The sequence below is a fragment of the Chiloscyllium plagiosum genome, chromosome 2 (genome assembly GCF_004010195.1).
Source record: "Chiloscyllium plagiosum isolate BGI_BamShark_2017 chromosome 2, ASM401019v2, whole genome shotgun sequence".
NCBI classification, from domain to species: domain Eukaryota; kingdom Metazoa; phylum Chordata; class Chondrichthyes; order Orectolobiformes; family Hemiscylliidae; genus Chiloscyllium; species Chiloscyllium plagiosum.
In genome coordinates this window covers 123472969-123492085 of record NC_057711.1, presented here as the reverse complement: position 1 = coordinate 123492085, position 19117 = coordinate 123472969, and the positions used below count along the sequence as shown (strand labels likewise).

General features: G+C 42.2%; 1 protein-coding gene across 22 annotated transcripts in view; it reads right to left on the bottom strand.

The window, feature by feature from the left end:
- The window catches only part of adgrl3.1 (adhesion G protein-coupled receptor L3.1), a 682401-nt gene that overhangs the window by 86040 nt on the left and 577244 nt on the right, over nucleotides 1-19117 (bottom strand). For all 22 annotated transcript variants that reach the window (XM_043717822.1, XM_043717936.1, XM_043717949.1 and 19 more), the window contains 3 exons: nucleotides 18233-18406; nucleotides 6691-6900; nucleotides 791-1011 (listed from right to left, as the gene is read on the bottom strand). In XM_043717822.1, the coding sequence (XP_043573757.1) occupies nucleotides 791-1011; nucleotides 6691-6900; nucleotides 18233-18406 (605 nt within the window). The remainder of the gene's footprint in view (nucleotides 1-790; nucleotides 1012-6690; nucleotides 6901-18232; nucleotides 18407-19117) is intronic.

Here is a 19117-nt window from a genome sequence, read left to right as displayed (position 1 = left end):
CAGTGATCCATGCAGACCCAGGGGTCCTTTCTATCTAACTGGGTGGGTGACCTATTCCTGATGAAGGGCTCTGGTCCAAAACGTCGATTCTCCTGATCCTCGGATGCTGCCTGACCTGCTGTGCTTTTCCAGCAACACACTCTCAACTGGGTGACCCAACAGCCAGAGGTCATCCTCTAGATGACCCTGTCTCCACAGAATGTAGTGGTCGCCTGCCTGAAAAGAAAACCCCATCTTTGAATTTGAGAACGTTGCAGTTATAGCTCCTCAATTACGCAGCACTCTTATTCGCCTGCCGTCACAGATTGCTAGTCAAGTGGGAAGTCCTCTGATTGGCCCCTCAGCTTCTAGAGTCATTTTTAATTGAGTGATGAGCCTGGCCATTACTGGCTGCCCTGGTGAAAATTACATTGGGAAACTATTTCCCACACAATGTGACCCACATTTCACAACAATGGTTGGATTCAGAAATCTGCAGACTTTGTCCCACTCCCATTCTCCAATAAAATAATCAATTGCTGAAAATGGCCTATTGTCCTGATATATGAAAGGTGAGAAGTTACGCCATAAATGAAGTTCTTTACTGACAAATGACCAACTGAAAATGATCCAACTTGATGTAATCATCTCCATCTATATTCTTTGTGCAAATCTGTGGCTGCGGTGTGATAAAAGATAGCTAAATTATTCCAACCAAATTACTGGGAGCCCATGTTTATGAATTCATCAATCAGACAGAAGTAATCAGTGCTTCTGGTAATGGATTTTCAAAGCAAACTGAAAAACTCACGCTGTTGTTGTTCCATAACTCCGGTAATCCACAGCAGCTGAAACAGCAACAATAAGTGCAGGTACACCATATCCAACCAGATAAAAGTATTTTTTGCGGGAGTGCTCACTTTCAAAGACCTCCACTAACATAATGTAGAGCTGAACACCTTCCAGGAACATCCATGTGAATGCAGCCAGGAAAAAGAAGTGAAGCAGAGCAGCAAATACTGCACAAGCGATCTGCAAGAAACAAATAGACAGATGAGCAAGATGGATTCTCTTACTCCTTAACATTTACAATCCTGGTGAGAGTCAGGTATTACAATTATCATAAATTCTTCGTAATGACGAGCTGAGGTTACATGTGATAAAGGCCCTTACAGGTAACAAGTTTGCACATTCAATGGCGGCAGAAATTTAATGTTTACCTTGGATATTGAGTATGTAACCATCTCAAAAGTCTCCATGACTTCTACAGAGGGCCACTGATGTATTTGGTTAGAGCTTTTTTTGTGTGTGCCTGAGAGGGAGTAGAGTAACAATGATGCAAGAGAAATGATCTTGGGTGAGAAATGTAGGAAGTGGGGTTTAAGCAAATACAATTAGCGAGATAAGGGCTGTGTCCATTAAAGATCAATTGTTGTATTCTTCTTTCTCCACCAGTATAGATTATCTTCTTTGAATCATAAAGTCTTTGTCTATTGTAGCAAAAACAATGTTAATTGACTAACTCTCAGCAAGGGAATGCTTCTGGAATTTTAACAAATATAACGACTCAACTCATGACCCTCAACTGTCACTACAAAGATTTTGCAGTGGGCTTTGACCCACTTCACAGCCGGCTTTTCAAAATCCATCAGTCATTCCTGGAATCATTAAACTTTATAGACTTCGGTTGTTTTGACTTAAAATAGTTAAACACTAAACACATAGCCAACCACTAAGAAAACCAACAGGATGCATCACAAATACTAGCTTAAATGGACAATCTATCATTCCTTTAAGCACCAATTTGACTGCTAAGTAGACAGTTGAAAAGTGCTGAAGAATTATAGGAAAAATTCCTGCTGTTCACAATGCTTTACAAAAACAGTAATCTCGTCTGAAGAGTGGTGGATTGAAGGGAAGGAGCAGCTACGTTTTAATCGTACCTACTCTGAGCGATCCTATCTGTCAAAAACAAGTCAGAAATGTTTGTCAGAACAGGGAAAAATGACATTGAACAAGTTAAAACTTAGTAAAAGTACATAAGTTGGCTCATCTGAAAGTGTTGACTCAATTGAGGATTACAGAATGTAAAAGTTTGTAAATAGCTTATTGATGATTAGTACAAATAATTTCTGACCATAATTTTACCAAATGTATGGCACTAGTGTATATGGAGGAGAGGAATAAAATTGTAGGAGGTGTAAGTGATTCAAAAGTAGAGAAGGCAAGACACTTTTAGTTACAATCACTGAGTATTATGTGATGTCATTTTCAACCTTCTCACTGGATCAATAATCTAAAGTTGGGCACCCAGTGGTTATTGTAGTACCCACCAATTTACATTCCAGAGAAACAAAAACAAGTCCTGCAACAAACAGAAAACCAGATTTGCTAGGTTTCTTCCCAGTCAGTGAAGTTGAAAATTAGCCCCTACATGTTCTGTCACATTCACTTTGGACAAATGAGGTATAAATTGGAACAAAGAGAAATTATTTCCATTGGTTGCATTGTACAAGCCTAAAGGATATCATCTATTAGAATTCATACTCGATCTTTCTGGAATAGAAATCATGAAACATTTCTACGCAAAAAATGTGAAAGTCCCTTCTTGAATTAAGGTGAATTGTTAGGTTCAAATGAAGACTGGTTAACAAAAATCTATCAAATGCTTTATGGAACATGGGACAAAGGTGTATATATGGAGTCGAATTGCAGGTCAGCTATGAACAGTACAACAGATTCAGGGATTGAATGGTATACACCTAGCCCTCGCTTAGTCATGTTAAAGTTGGTCCCTGCTAAATTTCGAGCCAAGATTTCACTTCTCAATGGAAAATCTGTCACTGCTCTTTCTCTGGGGTGACAGCCCCACCAAACTGGGCAAAGCAGGAAGAATGTCAGAGCAGGAAAATATTGTGTCCATGTCCAAAATCTAAGTCACCATGGTTTGGAAATTCAGTTAAGGTTGTTTTAGAGCTAAGGTTGAATGAAAATCTAATTGAAATGATTCAAGTTGGGAATTGTTCAAATAATGTTCGAGGGATTGATTGTACCTGGCAAGGTACATACGTTCAACTGCCCTTGGCAAGATCCTGTTGAAACACCTTCTCAAACTACATCTGTCCATGTGATGCAGGTTGAGTCACATTGATATGAGGAAGGGATGGGGATCAAGGATTTGACCCAGTGACAACTAAGGATTGGCGATAATTGATCCAATTCAGGATGGTGAGTGATGTGGAGGGCAACTTACAGGGTGATGGTAATCTCAGGCGTCTGCTGCCCTTTTCCTTTCAGGTGCCCAAAGTTCTGGGTTTGGAAGGTACTATTGAAGAAGTCTTGGTGAGATGCTGCAGCACACTGTTCCAGAATATGCTGATGGCATACATTTATGATTCTGGATGTGATGCTGATCAAGTGGTTTTGAATGGTGTTAAGTTTCTTAAATGTCAGTGGAGCTGCACATAAAGTGGGGAGTATTTTGTCAGCCTCCTGACTTGTGTCTTGTTAAGATTTAGATTTAGATTAGATTACAGTGTGGAAACAGGCCCTTCAGCCCAACAAGTCCACACCGACCTGCCGAAGCGAAACCCAACCATACCCCTACATTTACCCCTTACCTAACACTACAGGCAATTTAGTATGGCCAATTCACCTGACCCTGCACATCTTTGTGATGGTGGGAGGAAACCGGAGCACCCGGAGGAAACCCACGCAGACACGGGGAGAACGTGCAAACTCCATACAGTCAGTCGCCTGAGGCGGGAATTGAACCCGGGTCTCTGGCGCTGTGAGGCAGCAGTGCTAACCACTGTGTCACAGTGCCGCCCACACGGTGATCAGACACTGAAAAGTCAGGATGCAAATTACCCACCACTGAATCCCCAGCATCTGACATGCTCTTGCAATCGCAGTACTTATGTAGCTGGTCTACACCCGCACCAATCAACCACACCGCCCTGTGGCCCAACATTTCAACTCCCCCTCCCACTCAGCCGAGGACATGAGGTCCTGGGCCTCCTTCACCGCCGCTCCCTCACCACCCGACACCTGGAGGAAGAACGCCTCATCTTCCCCCTCGGAACACTTCAACCCCAGGGCATCAATGTGGACTTCACCAGTTTCCTTATTTCCACTTCCCCCCACCTCACCCCAGCTCCAAACTTCCAGCTCAGCACCGTCCCCATGACCTGTCCTACCGGCCTATCTTCCTTTCCACCTATCCATTCCACCCTCCTCTCTGATCTATCACCTTACCCTCCTCCCATTTATCTGTCCACCCTTCAGGCACTCTGCCTGTATTCCTGATGAAAGGCTTTTGCCCGAAATGTCGATTTTCCTGCTCCTCGGATGCTGCCTGAACTGCTGTGCTTTTCCAGCACCACTCTACTCCAGAATCTGGTTTCCAGCATCTGCAGTCATTGTTTTTAACTAAGTTTCTGGTCAATAGTAACCTCCGATCTTACTGATGGTGGTGGATTTAGCAATGATAATTTAGCTGTTGAATATCAAGGTGATTCTCTGTTGTTGGAGAAGGCCATTGCCTGACACCTGACTGTCACTTGTCATTTAGCAGCCCAAGCCTGAATGTTGTTCACATCTTGTTGCATATGGGTATGCTTTACTTCAGTATCTGAGGAGGTTCATGTTGGGCTGAAGACTCTGTGGTCACCAGTAAAATGACCACTTCTGATACAATGGAGGAAACGTCAGTGATGAAGCAGCTGACAATGGTCGGGGCCCGGATACTACCCTGAGGACTTCTTGCAACAATGAACAGGTGCTGCAATGTTTTCCACAACCATAACTGTCTTCTTTTATGTCAATAAAGCCGCTAATCAGTGGAGAGTCGTAATCTACAGACAGTTCGAATTGACTTCAACTTACAATGAATTTTTTAATCATGAGAAGGAAGGGCACATGTTTGAGGGGTAACAATACTTCACAGAAGGGAAGATTGGAGATGGGGCAGCTTGTAAGGAGTTAAGATTGAGTTTCTTTGAGGTACGGTGATGATAGCTGTTGTGCAGCCTGCATACCACCAGGCAGGGGAATTGCACGATTAGGACTTTAGTGGTAATGTGGTCAAGGGGACAAGAGGAGGCTTTGCCAGACGTGATGGACTCAAAGACAGCATTAGGATTGCCAGGAGAAAAATTAGAGATAGGGAAGGATTAGGCTAAGTTTGGAACAGGGAGCAATCAAGAGTGTGAATAATTGAACAAGATCACAGAACAGTCACAATACAGAAGGGTGCCATTCAACTCAATCTTGTCTGTGCCATCTCTCTTCAAGGGTAAGTCACCCAGTGTCACTCTCTACCCTTTCCCTGAAGACCTCTGGCATAGTGAACGAGGAGAAGGAAAAGATCCAATAGGCTATGGTCCCAACTTGTAGAGATTACACAAGCTCCTCAAACTTCTTCTTTCTTAATGAAGAACTGAAAGTGGATCAGTGCAGGGGTGAGGGGGTGGGAGGATTTTTTAGGGCATCATTAGTGGGATGACTGTGGAGTAGTTTTAGCTGAGAAAACTAAGATGTGGCATTTTTGACATGGACCAGCAGGAGATATCCTCTCAAAACTCTCACTCTGAGGAGTACATGTAAATCACAAACGGATGGAAGTCAACATCTTGACCAATAATCTGAATGGGGTCAAAGCACTAGACTGGGCAAACAGTTTAGAAATAGAACACAGAGAGAGTGTCATCCTTGTGTCAGAAATAATAGTTAAATTTAATAGCACAGTTTTCGTCATTTTAAGTCACCTGAAAGAAACAGAATGTTCAAACCAGCTCTCACGAAAAGGCATATGGTTTATTATTTCTTAAGCTTTAAAGGAGAGAAGACAGAGTCAATTAAGTGGAACGTACTTTGTCTCTGCATTTTAACATCTTAATTATATAAAACAGCTTCAAAGTTGATCGTGAGCACCATCCCACTATACTTCAAGTGGTATTCATCCAAGGAAATATTTTAAACCTGAAACTGTTAAAGTTGTCTACACACAGCCTTTTAGGAAAGTGATTGGATAAGTGTCTACAACTTTTTCACTGGTTCTGTGACAGAATGAAACATTCCCATGAATGTTAACATTGGTGATGGTTGGTATGAGGACAGCTGACTTGAGTTAGAGACTTAGCATACACAGAGTTTCCAATGTAGCGAATGATGACGCAGATTCAAGTTGGTATCAATTGTTCCGTAAAGATTGCCAGACATCCTTACAAAATTGGTTTAGCATTTTTCACATGATGAGAAAAAAAGACAGGGAAGAAAAGGAAGTCCTACAAGCACCTGCCAAATTTTTTTTAGGGCTTAATTCCAGGACTATTGAGAGTTTCTTAATCTTGATCAGATTGATAGTAAAGAAAATTGGTGCCAATGGCTCAATGGATGAGAGACAAAAATTGATTCATAAGGGTTCAAGGTTCTTTAATCTTTAAATTTTCCAGTAGTTGACCCTAACAATCAGCATTAACTGCAAAGATCTTCAGAGAGGGAATATCTTGCTCTCATTCTCAAAGTTCTCACATACAGAACAATTTAGTTGAGATATAAGGGCTCACCATTTGGGAAAATACACTTTGTCCTCAGGTATGAGTAAAAGAAACTACTGCATGGGACTTCCTTTAATATAAAAGGCTTCAATGTGAATACCATTTTAATTAAGTCTATTAGGTCTTTAAGTATGAAACTAGACATGCTCACCGGTTGATCTGTACGATTGATTCCGATTAGGAAAAGCAACTCAGCCACAAAAAGACTGATGCAAAGATTTTTGTGAATGGTGTTTCGATCACTCTGAAGTCCGTGAAAGAAACAAAAGGTGAAGATGCAGATCAGGAGACAGACAAGTGATATCAGGATTCCGACCCAGGTAATAACTTCCAACAGCAGCTCATGGACAGGGTCACTAAACTGGAAACACAGTAAGGAAATGATCAATTAACAGACAAGCGTTATTTAGTGTATACGGCACAGAAATCTATTCTTATTGCAACCTGTCAAGGTAAGGAAATAAATCAATCACAAATCATTGTGGCTACTTTTGATTTCAGAAAATCATTTTCAACCTAAAAAACACTCACATGTGGTTTCCCTTACCTTATGCTTTCTTCATTGGAACAGTTTATTGTACTTACATACATTATTGATTTTCATAATCTTGCAATAATGACAAGATAGGCATAGAACCAAAGACTAATGAGTTATAATTGTCAATCAATTCTTTTTTTAAGAAACAACTTGCTTTTCCATAACGCCTTCCATTCCTTTAGGGTGCCTTGAAACACTTTACTGCAGATAAAACTTCTGAAGTATAATCATTGTGGAGTGTCCACATTTGCTGATGTAACAACACACTGCAGTTTTTCTTTTCAGGCAGTTTTGGTGGAGTTGGTCAAGTTGCAAGAAAGTGCCCTACTCTCTTCAGAAAGTGCCATGGGACCTTTTATATCCATCTGTGTTAGATTTGGCTCAGTTATAGTACTCCCGGCTCCAAGCCAAAGGTTTGTGTGTTTAGTTTCTACACCATCAATCAATATCACTAAAATACACAGATTATCTGGCCATTATATTGAAGTTTGTGGGAGAATGCTGTGCACAAATTGGCCACTTCCTTTTCCTTTTTACAGCTGTGACTACACTTCAAAAGTACTTCACAACTGGTAAAGCTTCAGGACTTTGTGAGTTGTAGAGTACATAATTGCAAGGCTTTCTTTTTTATCCTTTTCTTTTCCAGCCCTGAAATTCTCTCATTAATTCTCACTGACTCTTAACAATTTTCAGCACGGTGGCTCAGTGGTTAGCATTGCTGCCACACAGTGCTAGGGACCCTGGTTTGATTCCCATCTTGGGTGACTGTCTGTGTGGAGTTTGCACGTTTTCCCCATGTCTGCATGGGTTTCCGCAGGGTGCTCCAGTTTCCTCCTACAATCCAAAGATGTGCTGGTCAGGTGTATTGGCCAGGCTAAATTGCCCATAGTGTCCAGGGATGTGTGGGTTAGTCAGGGATAAATGTAAGTCATTGGTTAGGGGAATGGGTCTGTGTGGATTACTCTTCGGAGGGTCGGAGTGGACTTGTTGGGTTGATGGGCCTGTTTCCATACTGTATGGAACGTAATCTAACCTCTTTGAACATACCTACAGCTTGCTGCCTCCTGCTCTGTCTTACTGTTTCCATCCTTCAGCTCTCTTGTTCCCCTCCTTATCATGTCCTCTCACCAATGTTCCAACTCACGAATCCTCCCACTCACCAACACTTGCCATCATGGCTTTTTTCCAGCTTACCAGCTCTCTCTCTCTCTCTCTGATCTTTCACCTTGCTGCCTCTCTCACTTGCCAATCACATTCCCGCTCATTGCTTCACTCTTTTTAATGCTGTGAGTGGAGGCTTGTGGGAAGGGTCACAAACAGGAAAGAAACGAGTCAGAGATTGAGAGGGTCTGCAAGCAGGAGTGTCGGGGCTGAAATGTTGAGTATGAAGATTTTGGAAGGAAGCAGCAAATGAGCTTATTGAGGAAACAAGTAGAAACAAGCATGGTAGAGCCAGGGACCAAAAGAGTTGGAGAGAGAAACAAGAGTTTGAGATCAGTTCGACTAACAATCAGGAATGGGAACCGATGATTTCAGGAAGGAGTGTGTTGCAGTTTCATTTCAGGTTCGTGCCAGACTGTGGAGACAACATAAGTGAATCTTGGTTGCCAATTCCACTTGATGAATCATATCAGGTCTGGCTCTCACTTGTTAACTTCCTGTCATGTGGAGAGTCTATCAGCTGTTAGCTCATGGGCTAGTCCATCAGGAAGTGCACAGACTTAACAGCTTAAGCACATGGCACCCTGACAGACTATTGCATGCTTGAACAAGGGCAGACTTCAAAGGGAACTCTGGTCAGCAGTCGGAATGAGAGACAATCTCCCCAATTTGAAGTGTTGCAGAGTTTGAAGCTTCCAGGCATAAGAATAAATCGGAGCTTGAGGTAACTGGCTGCCCCATATCAATTAGGTGTCAGCTTTGATGGAGGGCACTGTCCTACACTATTAGGAGTGAACCTCTTAGAACTTTGGCCCCAGAGATATTTACACTTACTCTTACAATTTGAAAAAAAAAGTCCTGAGAGTTTTCAAATGTGTGGTTTACAAGTACATTGAGATTCAACAGCCCATCAACCATGAACAGGCAAAAACTTGCCCACCAAGTAAGTTGATTTGGACTGTGATTTTCAGTGATACTATCAGCTCAGAGTGATCAGGAACACCAATCTACTGCACAAGAAAAGTCAGACCATCTCAATGGTCTGATTATAATGGAAAACTTATTCGGCTGTTCTAGAATTGTAAAGCTGTGAAATTATACCATTTTATTTTTCTGCAAACCATGTGGGATTAGCTTGTAAAAATGATATTCCAATAACTTCACCCACTGTCTGCAACCAACCAATGTAATTTATTGTACTTACATCTTTATGTCAATGAAATGGTTTTATTTTATTAAGACATAAAACAGTAACACATGGCAGAGATCAAGGATAAGGAAATATAAAGCTGTAGTGTAATCCTAGGTGTCCATAAACCTTTCAAGCCTTACTCCTGCGACTATGAAGTAAACTCCAACCCTCGTAGCTATTTTCAACAATGTTTAATCAAACATAACTTTGGTTGTTTTGCATGAAATAGCATGAAGCTGCACCAGCAGATTTTTTAAAGAAAATATATAACCTTTCATTAGGAGATCAGTAAAACCCCTGTGATTAATGGAACATTTGCAGCTTCACAGCAAATCTGTGCTTTACCACTGTCACTGTAAACTGGCTGTTTAGGTTAGCAACAGCAATTATACTTGCAACAACTTATCATCAGTCTAACAACTTGACTCAAGATATACAATACACACTGCTGAGAATACACGCAAGACTACAAAAGATGCTGCAAGACCCTTCACACAATAAAAGAGCATGCAGACAGTAAGTTGCATTCTGCATGTTAGAAAATTTACAACAGTGAAAGAATTGTGTCAGGACATTACCAGAGTTGGTAAAGATGCTGCACTGGAACAGCTGCAGTCAATAATCTATCATTGTAACAGCTGTAGTTTGGCTGTTAATTAGATTTTAGATTAGATTTAGATTAGATTACATTACAGTGTGGAAACAGGCCCTTCGGCCCAACAAGTCCACACCGACCCGCCGAAGCGCAACCCACCCATACCCCTACATTTACCCTTTTACCTAACACTACGGGCAATTTAGCATGGCCAATTCACCTGACCTGACTGTGGGAGGAAACCGGAGCACCCGGAGGAAACCCACGCAGACACGGGGAGAACGTGCAAACTCCACACAGTCAGTCGCTTGAGGCGGGAATTGAACCCGGGTCTCCAGCACTGTGAGGCAGCAGTGCTAACCACTGTGCCACCGTGCCACCCATATGTTGAACTGTACAACACTGAAGCTGCAGTCAGGTCGGTTTTGCTGAAGTCAAAGTTTGATTTGCTGTACTGGGTGCAGAAGCAGATACTTCTGGTTAATGTCTGTTTGATTGGATACTGATCTCACAATGACTTGAATCCGAGTCGTCAGAATAGACGGTGATGAGTGTCACCGCTTTCCTGCAATCCAAGTTTACCTAAATTAGACTGCAGCCATTATCAATCCTTTTTCTTCGGACTTCAGTAGCTTTCAGTTCCCATAGCTGCCCAACTAACATCAGTTTTATGCTGCGGATGTTGCAGTGAGATAGAAAGGCAGCTACAGCATGACTGACTGCCAGCATTTGTAAACTGTTCGCCTCCGGAAATTCTAGCACGTTGCCATTTGACTAGACCTTAAGTTAACTCTCCAGAAATAAAAAGTGGCAACATTAACAGTCAAAAAAAAAGCTGGATAAAATAGAGAACATCATGACAATTGTGGTCAACTTAACTGTTAGATGGGAGGCTCATTAGTTTTAAACATATATATTTCAATTATTTGACCACAAGAACAACATAGTGCTGAGCATCAAGTACTGTACAGTTGGGAGAACTTCACCTTATAATCACCTTTTTATTTCACAAATATACTCTATTCATAAAAATAATTTTTAAGTACATAAAGAAGTTCTAAAGAATATTTACACCAAGTTTGTAGAGAAAAAAAAGACACATTGGAATTTGACATTCCTCAGGGCTTTCTGTAGTTGCAAACAAAAGCATTTTCTATACTTGTCAGACGCTATTTAGACACATTTTAAAGTAATGAGAGGGTCTAATATAGACACTCATTGTACTTTGGCAGAAAGATCTTAGATGGTGGTCTTTACGCACTGAGTCTTGGTAGCAGCTTCTCCTCGCTCTAGTATATCCCTTAGCACATTTTCCTGAACTTTGGAATGTGCCAATCTGCAGTACTCAGTCGAGGTCAACTCTTTATATTGGAAGAACAATAAATTTCGAGCATACAAAACAGCATCATTCACCGTGTTGATGGTCCTCCAGGCGAAGCTGCTGTTTGTCTCGGTGTGCATCCTGGGGAACAGCCCGTGCAGCACAGAGCCCTGTGTCATGGAGCTTCTCAGGCTGAACCTCAACAAAAACCATGGCCTCTCTCTCCAAACCTTCTTTACACAAACACATTCCAGATTGTGACAATCTCTTCACCAGGGCAGCAAGCAGTTGTGATAGTGTCTCGGTATTCAGTAATGATCTCTCAGATAGTGCCCTTCTCAGCACCAGCCAAGCTATGCCTTGGTGCTTTATTCTAACAATGAGTCATTGTGCCAAATGACTGCTCAGGGAACCATCCGACAGGATCAATTCTGGCTTTTCCCACAGGCTCTTGAGGATAGTACATACTGACCACTGCTTGATGGGCCTGTGGTCAAAGGTGTTGCCCTTCACAAAATTTTTCCGAGAGAGACAGGTGATACGGAACAGTCCAACTACTTGGAGCATTCCATGGCAATGAGACCAGGCCCATCCAAACCAAGATTGGAGACAGGTAGAACGTCAGTACACAATGACACTCAGTATTCACATACTGAAGGTCGACATGCAGCTTGATGCAGCCACAAAGGTGGCCATCAGGATAGGGCACCTTTGGAAACATTCTTACAATTCCCCAACCCGAATCGGAGCTTTATACATGGTATTTCAACGGACAAGGTCCATCGTAGACCTCCAGATGAAGTGGAAGATGGCTCAGGTGATTGCAATGGTGCACATTTGGGGAATGGGCCAGACCTGCACCATGTACAACAAATGAGAGAACCTCACATCTGATGACGAGTTTCTTACCCACAATGGAGAGGGAGCAGTGCTCCCATCTGCCCATTTAAGCCTCACCTTGGTGATACGTTCATCCCAAATTTTGGTGCATGCCCCAGCCCTTCTGAACCATAGCCCCAGAATCTTCAGATGATCTTACCTGATGGTGAAGGGGTAAACAATCGATTGGCCCAGAACATGGCCTCGATTTACCTTGGCTCCTGAGGTCAGTTTGAACTGCTTTCAGATGTTCATGATTGTCTGCACTGACAGCAGATCCAAGTAGAAAAGGGTGATGCCGTCCAAGTACAGGGAGGCCCTGACCTGGAAGCCTCCTCTGCCTCTTCCCCCTCAGGCTCACAAGCTTCCTGATGTATTCAGCAAAAGCCTCTGGACAATACACACACAAGGCAGCAGAGAGATAATAGGTATCCCTGTGTGACTTCAGAGCTGATCAGAAAGCTTTCTGATTCCCACCCATTGATTGAGATGGCACTAACGATGCTCATGTAAAACAGTCAGATCTAATTATGGATTCCCTCTCCAAAACCCAGTTTGGAGATCACATCTCTCATGCAAGTTTGCGATATCCTGTCAAAGGTCTTCTCCTGGTCAGACTAATGAAGTTGGTGGCCACCATGCTGGAGCTGTGCTGTGCTGGGTACCTCGTGGCTCCCGATGTCAGGTGGTGGGGTTATACCAGGCCCCTCAAAATGTCCAGAGTTTACAGCTCGGGGGTGGAAGTACTCATCATCTCCTCTTTCTTGTTTGTTGACCTCTTCTTCTGTTTAGGCTGATAGTCTGGTTCATCAGAAGAAAAGTGGCTGGTGTGTCCTTCATACAACTGTCTCTTTCCTCTCCACTGCTGGCATGTGATGGCCCTGCACAATTGAAGCATTTTCCTTTTGAGGTTTCTCCTCATTAGTAGCCTTCCCTTTTTGTTCACAGTCTCCTCATCCATTGACTGTATTCTCAGGTAGAGATTCAATGTCTTTCTCACTCTCTGGGCGTCTTCCTTTCTCTTTCTGCAAGTCTGGCCTTCCTCCGTCTGATCCTTTTCTCAGTTGCTTCACTGATGCCTTTGGGATCCATTGCTTGTGTTGCCACTTCTGTGTATATGTGCATCCTTCCCCATCTCACCCTGCCCCATCTTGGGCAGGCCTTGTACATGTCCCCTCACAGTTTGGAGCTCTTTGTCGCTTTGCAGTCCATAGTCAGGTGACCCTCCTGTCCACAGTTTCTGCAGAGGGTCACTTTGCAGATTGATGCCATTTGCCTTGACGTCCCGCAGGTAGGCACACTGTAGCTGCCCCGCATAGATCAGGTAGCCTCAGCTCCCTCCAATCGCAAAGCTGGAGGGTGGGAGGTAGATGGTCCTGCGGACATCCACCTTCAGGGTCACCTTGACCTGTGGCATGCTGGTCCAGATTCCAAAGGAGTCCATGGCATTGATACTGCCTCCTTCAAGCTGCATGTACCTCCCAGGGAGGTCAGAACACCTGCTGCCGGGACTTGGGCATCGTACTTCATTTCTCCTCAAATACCTTCAGGAGACATTAGTATTGCTTCACGTTCCAGAAGGTCATGACAAAATACCTGGGAAAATCCTGCTGACAAAAAACATCCCCTGCTTGAAACCTAAAGTAGTCCATGAGGATCCTATTCACGAAGGTGATCTGATTGACCACAATTTAATCTATGACCTTTTTCATAGTCACCCTGACTGTGTTTGGGCACCCTGGCCTGGGGTTTGGGCACTTTCAGAGGCCACAGATCTGGTTGGCTGGACAACGATTTGAAATTGGGCCAAAAACAGTGTATAGATCAACCAATTGCAGCTCAGCTCAACCAACAGTCGATCAAGGTCCAATTATGAACCAGTGATGATCTCAAAATCCTCTGATGACTCGCAACCCGGAGCCTAGACTCAGTCTGAGCTAAAAGCTTCCATGCAGCAATATTGGAGGACTTCTTGCTTCTCCATTTGGTGAATTCTGGCTAGTGTTTGATTATCAGGCAGAGCCCTACAAATGCTGTCACTTTACTCTGATGGTGACATCAGCAGAATGAAGCAGTGACTTCTCTCTTTCAACTAAACGTGATGTGACAAGCTCGACAAGGTTTTAAAACTGATAACCCTTTACAGCTTGTATATACATACACACACGTCCCACCCTGGTTATAATCTCGTCCAACCTCTTCTGTCAGGCAGAAGATACAATAGCTTAAATGCAAGTAGCACAGGTTCAGGAACAGCTCCGTCCCCGCTGTTATTAGACATCTGACTGGTCTTCTGAAATTTCAAATCTAATGTTAATCTTGCTTTTTGTCCACTTTCTTTGCAGCCGTAACTTTGTATTCCTCGCTCTGTACAATCAGCTTTTGATTTTTGTATGGCATGATCTGCCTGGACTGCATGCAAAACAAAACTTTTCACTGTGCGGAGGTACATCTGGCAATAATAAATCAAATCAAATACAGAATAAAACATTACCAGGTAGCAGGGCAGAAATAATAAGAAAGATTGATTGACTTTGATGGTTTTAGGCAAGAACTTTCAAAAGCTGATTGGGGGCAGAAGTTCGCATGTAACGAGATGGCTGGAAAATGGGAAGCCTTCAGAAATGAGATAACAAGATTCTAGAGAAAGTATATTTCTGTTAGGGTGAAAGGTAAGGTTGGCTGGTATAGAGAATGCTGGATGATGAAAGAAATTGAGGGTTCGGTTAAGAAAAAGAAGGAAGCATATGTCAGGTATAGACAGGATAGATCAAGCGAATCCTTAGAAGAGTTTAAAGGCAGTAGGAGTATACTGAAGAGGGAATCAGGAGGGCAAGAAGGGGACATGAGATAGTTTTGGCAAATAGAGTCAAGGAGAATCCAAAAGGTTTTTATAAATACACTAAGAACAAAAGGGTAACTCGAGAGAGAATAGGGCCCTCAAAAATCAGCAAGGCGGCCTTTGTGTGGAGACACAGGAGATAGAGGAGATACTAAACAACTATTTTGCATCACGGTTTACTGTGGAAAAAGACATGGAACATACAGAATGCAGGGAAATAGATGGTGACACCTTGAAAAATGTTTGTATTACAGAAGAGGAAGTGCTGGATGTCTTGAAATGCATAAAAGTGGATAAATCTCCAGGCCTGCTCCTCGGATGCTGCCTGACCTGCTGTGCTTTTCCAGCACCAGTCTAATCTAGACCCTGATTAGGTGTATCCTAGAACTCTGTAGGGAAGTGACTATTGGACCTCTTGCTGAGATATTTGTGTAATCGACAGTCACAGGTGAGGTGCTAGAAGACTGGAGGTTGGCTATTTAAGAAAGGTGGTAAGGTCAAGCCAGGGAACTGTAGACCAGTGAGCCTGACATCGGTGGTGGGCAAGTTGTTGGAGGGAATCCTGAGGACCAGGATGTACATGTATTTGGAAAGGCAAGGACTGATTCAGGATAGTCAACATGGCTTTGTACGTGGGAAATCATGTCTCACAAACTTGATTGAGTTCTTTGAAGAAGTAACAAAGAGGATTGATAAAGCAGAGCAGTGGACTTGATCTATATGGACTTCAGTAAGCCGTTTGACAAGGTTCCCCATGGGAGACTGGTTAGCAAGGTTAGATCTCATGGAATACAGGGAGACCTTGCCATTTGGAAACAGAACTGGGTCAGAGGTAAAAGACAGAGGGTGGTGGTGGAGGGTTGTTTTTCAGATTGGAAGCCTGTGACCAGTGGAGTGCCACAAGGATTGGTGCTGGGTCCACTACTTTTTGTTATTTATATAAATGATTTGGATGTGAGCTTAAGAGGTATAGTTGGTAAGTTTGCAGATGACACCAAACTTGGAGGTGTAGTGATGAGCGAATGTGACCTAGGATTACAACAGCATCTTGATCAGATGAGCCAATGGGCTGAGGAGTGGCAGATGGAGTTTAATTCAGATAAATGCGAAATTATGCATTTTGGGAAAGCAAATCTTAGCAGGACTTATACACTTAATGGTAATGTCCTCGCAGTGTTGCTGAACAAAGAGACCTTAGAGTGCAGGTTCATAGCTCCTTGAAAGTAGATTCGCAGGGAGATAGGATAGTGAAGGCGGCGTTTGGTATGCTTTCCTTTATTGGTCAGAATATTGAGTACAGGAGTTGGGAGGTCATGTTGCGGCTGTAATGGACAATGGCTTTTTTGGAATATTGTGTGCAATTCTGGTCTCTTTTCTATCGGAAGTATGTTGTGAAACTTGAAAGAGTTCAGAAATGATTTACAAAGTTGTTGTCAGGATTAGAGGATTTGAGCTAAAAGGAGAGGTTGATTCAGCTAGGGCGGTTTTCCCCGGAGCGTCGGAGGCTGAGGGGTGACCTCATAGAGGTTTATAAAATCATGAAGGGCATGGATAAGGTAAATAGACAAGTTCTTTTCCCTGGGGTGGGCAAGTCCAGAACTAGAGTGTATAGGTTTAGGGTGAGAGGGGAAAGATATAAAAGAGACCCTAAGGGGCAACTTTTTCACACAGTGGGTGGAACGCGTATGGAATGAGCTGCCGGAGGAAGTGGTGGAGGCTAGTGCAATTACAAAATTTAAAAGGCATCTGGATTGGTAAATGAATAGGAAGGGTTTGGATAAATATGGCTGGTTTTGGGTGCTGGCAGATGGGATTAGATTGGGTTGGGATATCTGGTCAGCATGGATAAGTTGGACTGAAGTGTCTGTTTCCATGCTGTACATCTCAATGTCGCCATAGGAACCTAACACTATCTGTTTCCCGAAACAACCTTTTAAAGATGTTATTACATACATCTGGCACAGATAGGACTTGAACTCAGGTTACCCTAGTTCAGGGCATGGACACTACCATTGCACCACAACTGGACCTTGGAGCCTAAAACTACAACATCTGAACTGGCTGAAATCAAGCAACAGTTAATTGTTACCAACTATATCAAAAAATTGGCCTGAAATCGCTGAATGTATTGTTTTCAGTGCAGGCACATTAATGTCTGTAAATCCTGTCTCTTTAACACAAACAGTGCAATGAAAACATCGCAATGACCTCAGATATATGGGAATGCATTTTTAAAAATCGATTTAAAGAAAGAGCTAAAAAGGAAAGGATCAATTTATGTCAATTAAAGAACTTATTTTTCCTTTTGTGAACATGGAAAGCAGTTAGAGACAAATAAAATGAAAATGTGGGATGAGAATCTCAAACATAACTGATTGAAAAATAAACTGAAAGGAACAACTCTTAGAGGTGCTGCTCTACAGCTTTATCACCCTTAGAAAAACGCACAGAGTGAATGAAATAATAAATAAAACAAATAAACAAATAAAACAAATAGTATACAAGGGTTTTAAGATGCAATTGGTTTTAATGTCTTAAGATATTAAAATATTTGCAGACATTGCTCTCTCACCAGTCACGCATCAACAGTGCTCTAGCCTGTGGCTTTTGTACGATTTTGCACAAGAACCTAACTATGGTGGAGTGTGGAGGAGGGAGAAAATTTTCAGGCTGTTACATGTTATTTATCATTGAGTAATAAAATGTTGCTATTGTTAGATGATCACTAAACAAGGTGATTCAAAATTCAAGGGTTCTAACTAACGTTAACATCCAAAATGACTGAATCAATCGGATGAAAGAGCTTTAAACCAGATAAATAAGATGAAGATCTTAACGTGGCTCAGTTCAATCTGTGTATGACAAACATCAAGAAGGGATTTAGTGTGGAGCTATCGACTCAGTACATGTTGAAATATTTCACCTCGTGTCCAGTTTCCTTCACTCCTGTGAACAGTATTTTTTTCCATGATGCACTGTAAAATAGTTAATACTTGCTTTGATTCTCAGAAATGTCATTTCATTTCACTGGCCCAGCAATATAGAGCAAGTACAACCAGTTTGATTGAGATCCTCTGAATTAACAGAGATTGTTTTGATTTCCACAATAAGCAATCATCCAGTGCTTGGACATAAAGACCTGAAACTTTCTGACCTGAAACTTACCTTAACATCTTTGTGTGCCATGAGGACGGCAAAGTTTGTGAGATGATTACAGGAACATGTGGTGTGTGTCCTGTTTGAGCCCAGCATTCTGCAACCCTGTGTCGACCAATATCCTGTCATGGTGCGCTTTGAGTAGCTCCAGAATGAGCAATTAGGGTTAAAATTGTTTTGGAGCTGAAACAAAAAAAAAGATAAAACCTTTCAAACTGTGACAAGTACCATCTCTCCTCCTGTGAGCCAGTTCTTCAATACATTCATTCCTCAGTCAAGAAGCAATCTGTTACATGTCACATTCTCCATGTTGAAGCTATAAAATTCAGATTGCTCTCAAGCACTTCACTATTACCAAATTAATTCTTTGGTTTTGATTAATTTGAAACCACAACTAAAATCAACTCTGTAACAACCATCTGCTTCATTTGCAATTCAGATCAAGCAATTTAACAGTGCCTGCCAATTGTGTATTACTGTGACCCCATTTGATTATTAAAGTGGCAATGTCCACTGAACATTGAAAGAGAATTGAGAGTCAGCAAGCCTGTCATTAGACCTTGATTTAATTGGCGCATGAAGAACATACCACTTAGTTGAACCAAGTTGTTTACCAGGAACATTTTAATAAGAATTAATAAAAAAAAACACAGGCAGCCAGCCTGAAATTAGAATGGAAAAATACTGCTGAGCAAACCGTCAAGCTCTCTGAAGGCATCACAGATAGATTGGATTGAGCAATAATATAGATTGTTTGGAAATTCCCCCAAAGTGTTTAGCAGATTTCTATATGGGACATCTTCTAACTGAACAGAACATTGTGGTTTGAGTGTGAAACCTGAGAGTGGTGAAAAGATGGGGGACTGACAACAATGTTGAGAATTATGGTAGCAT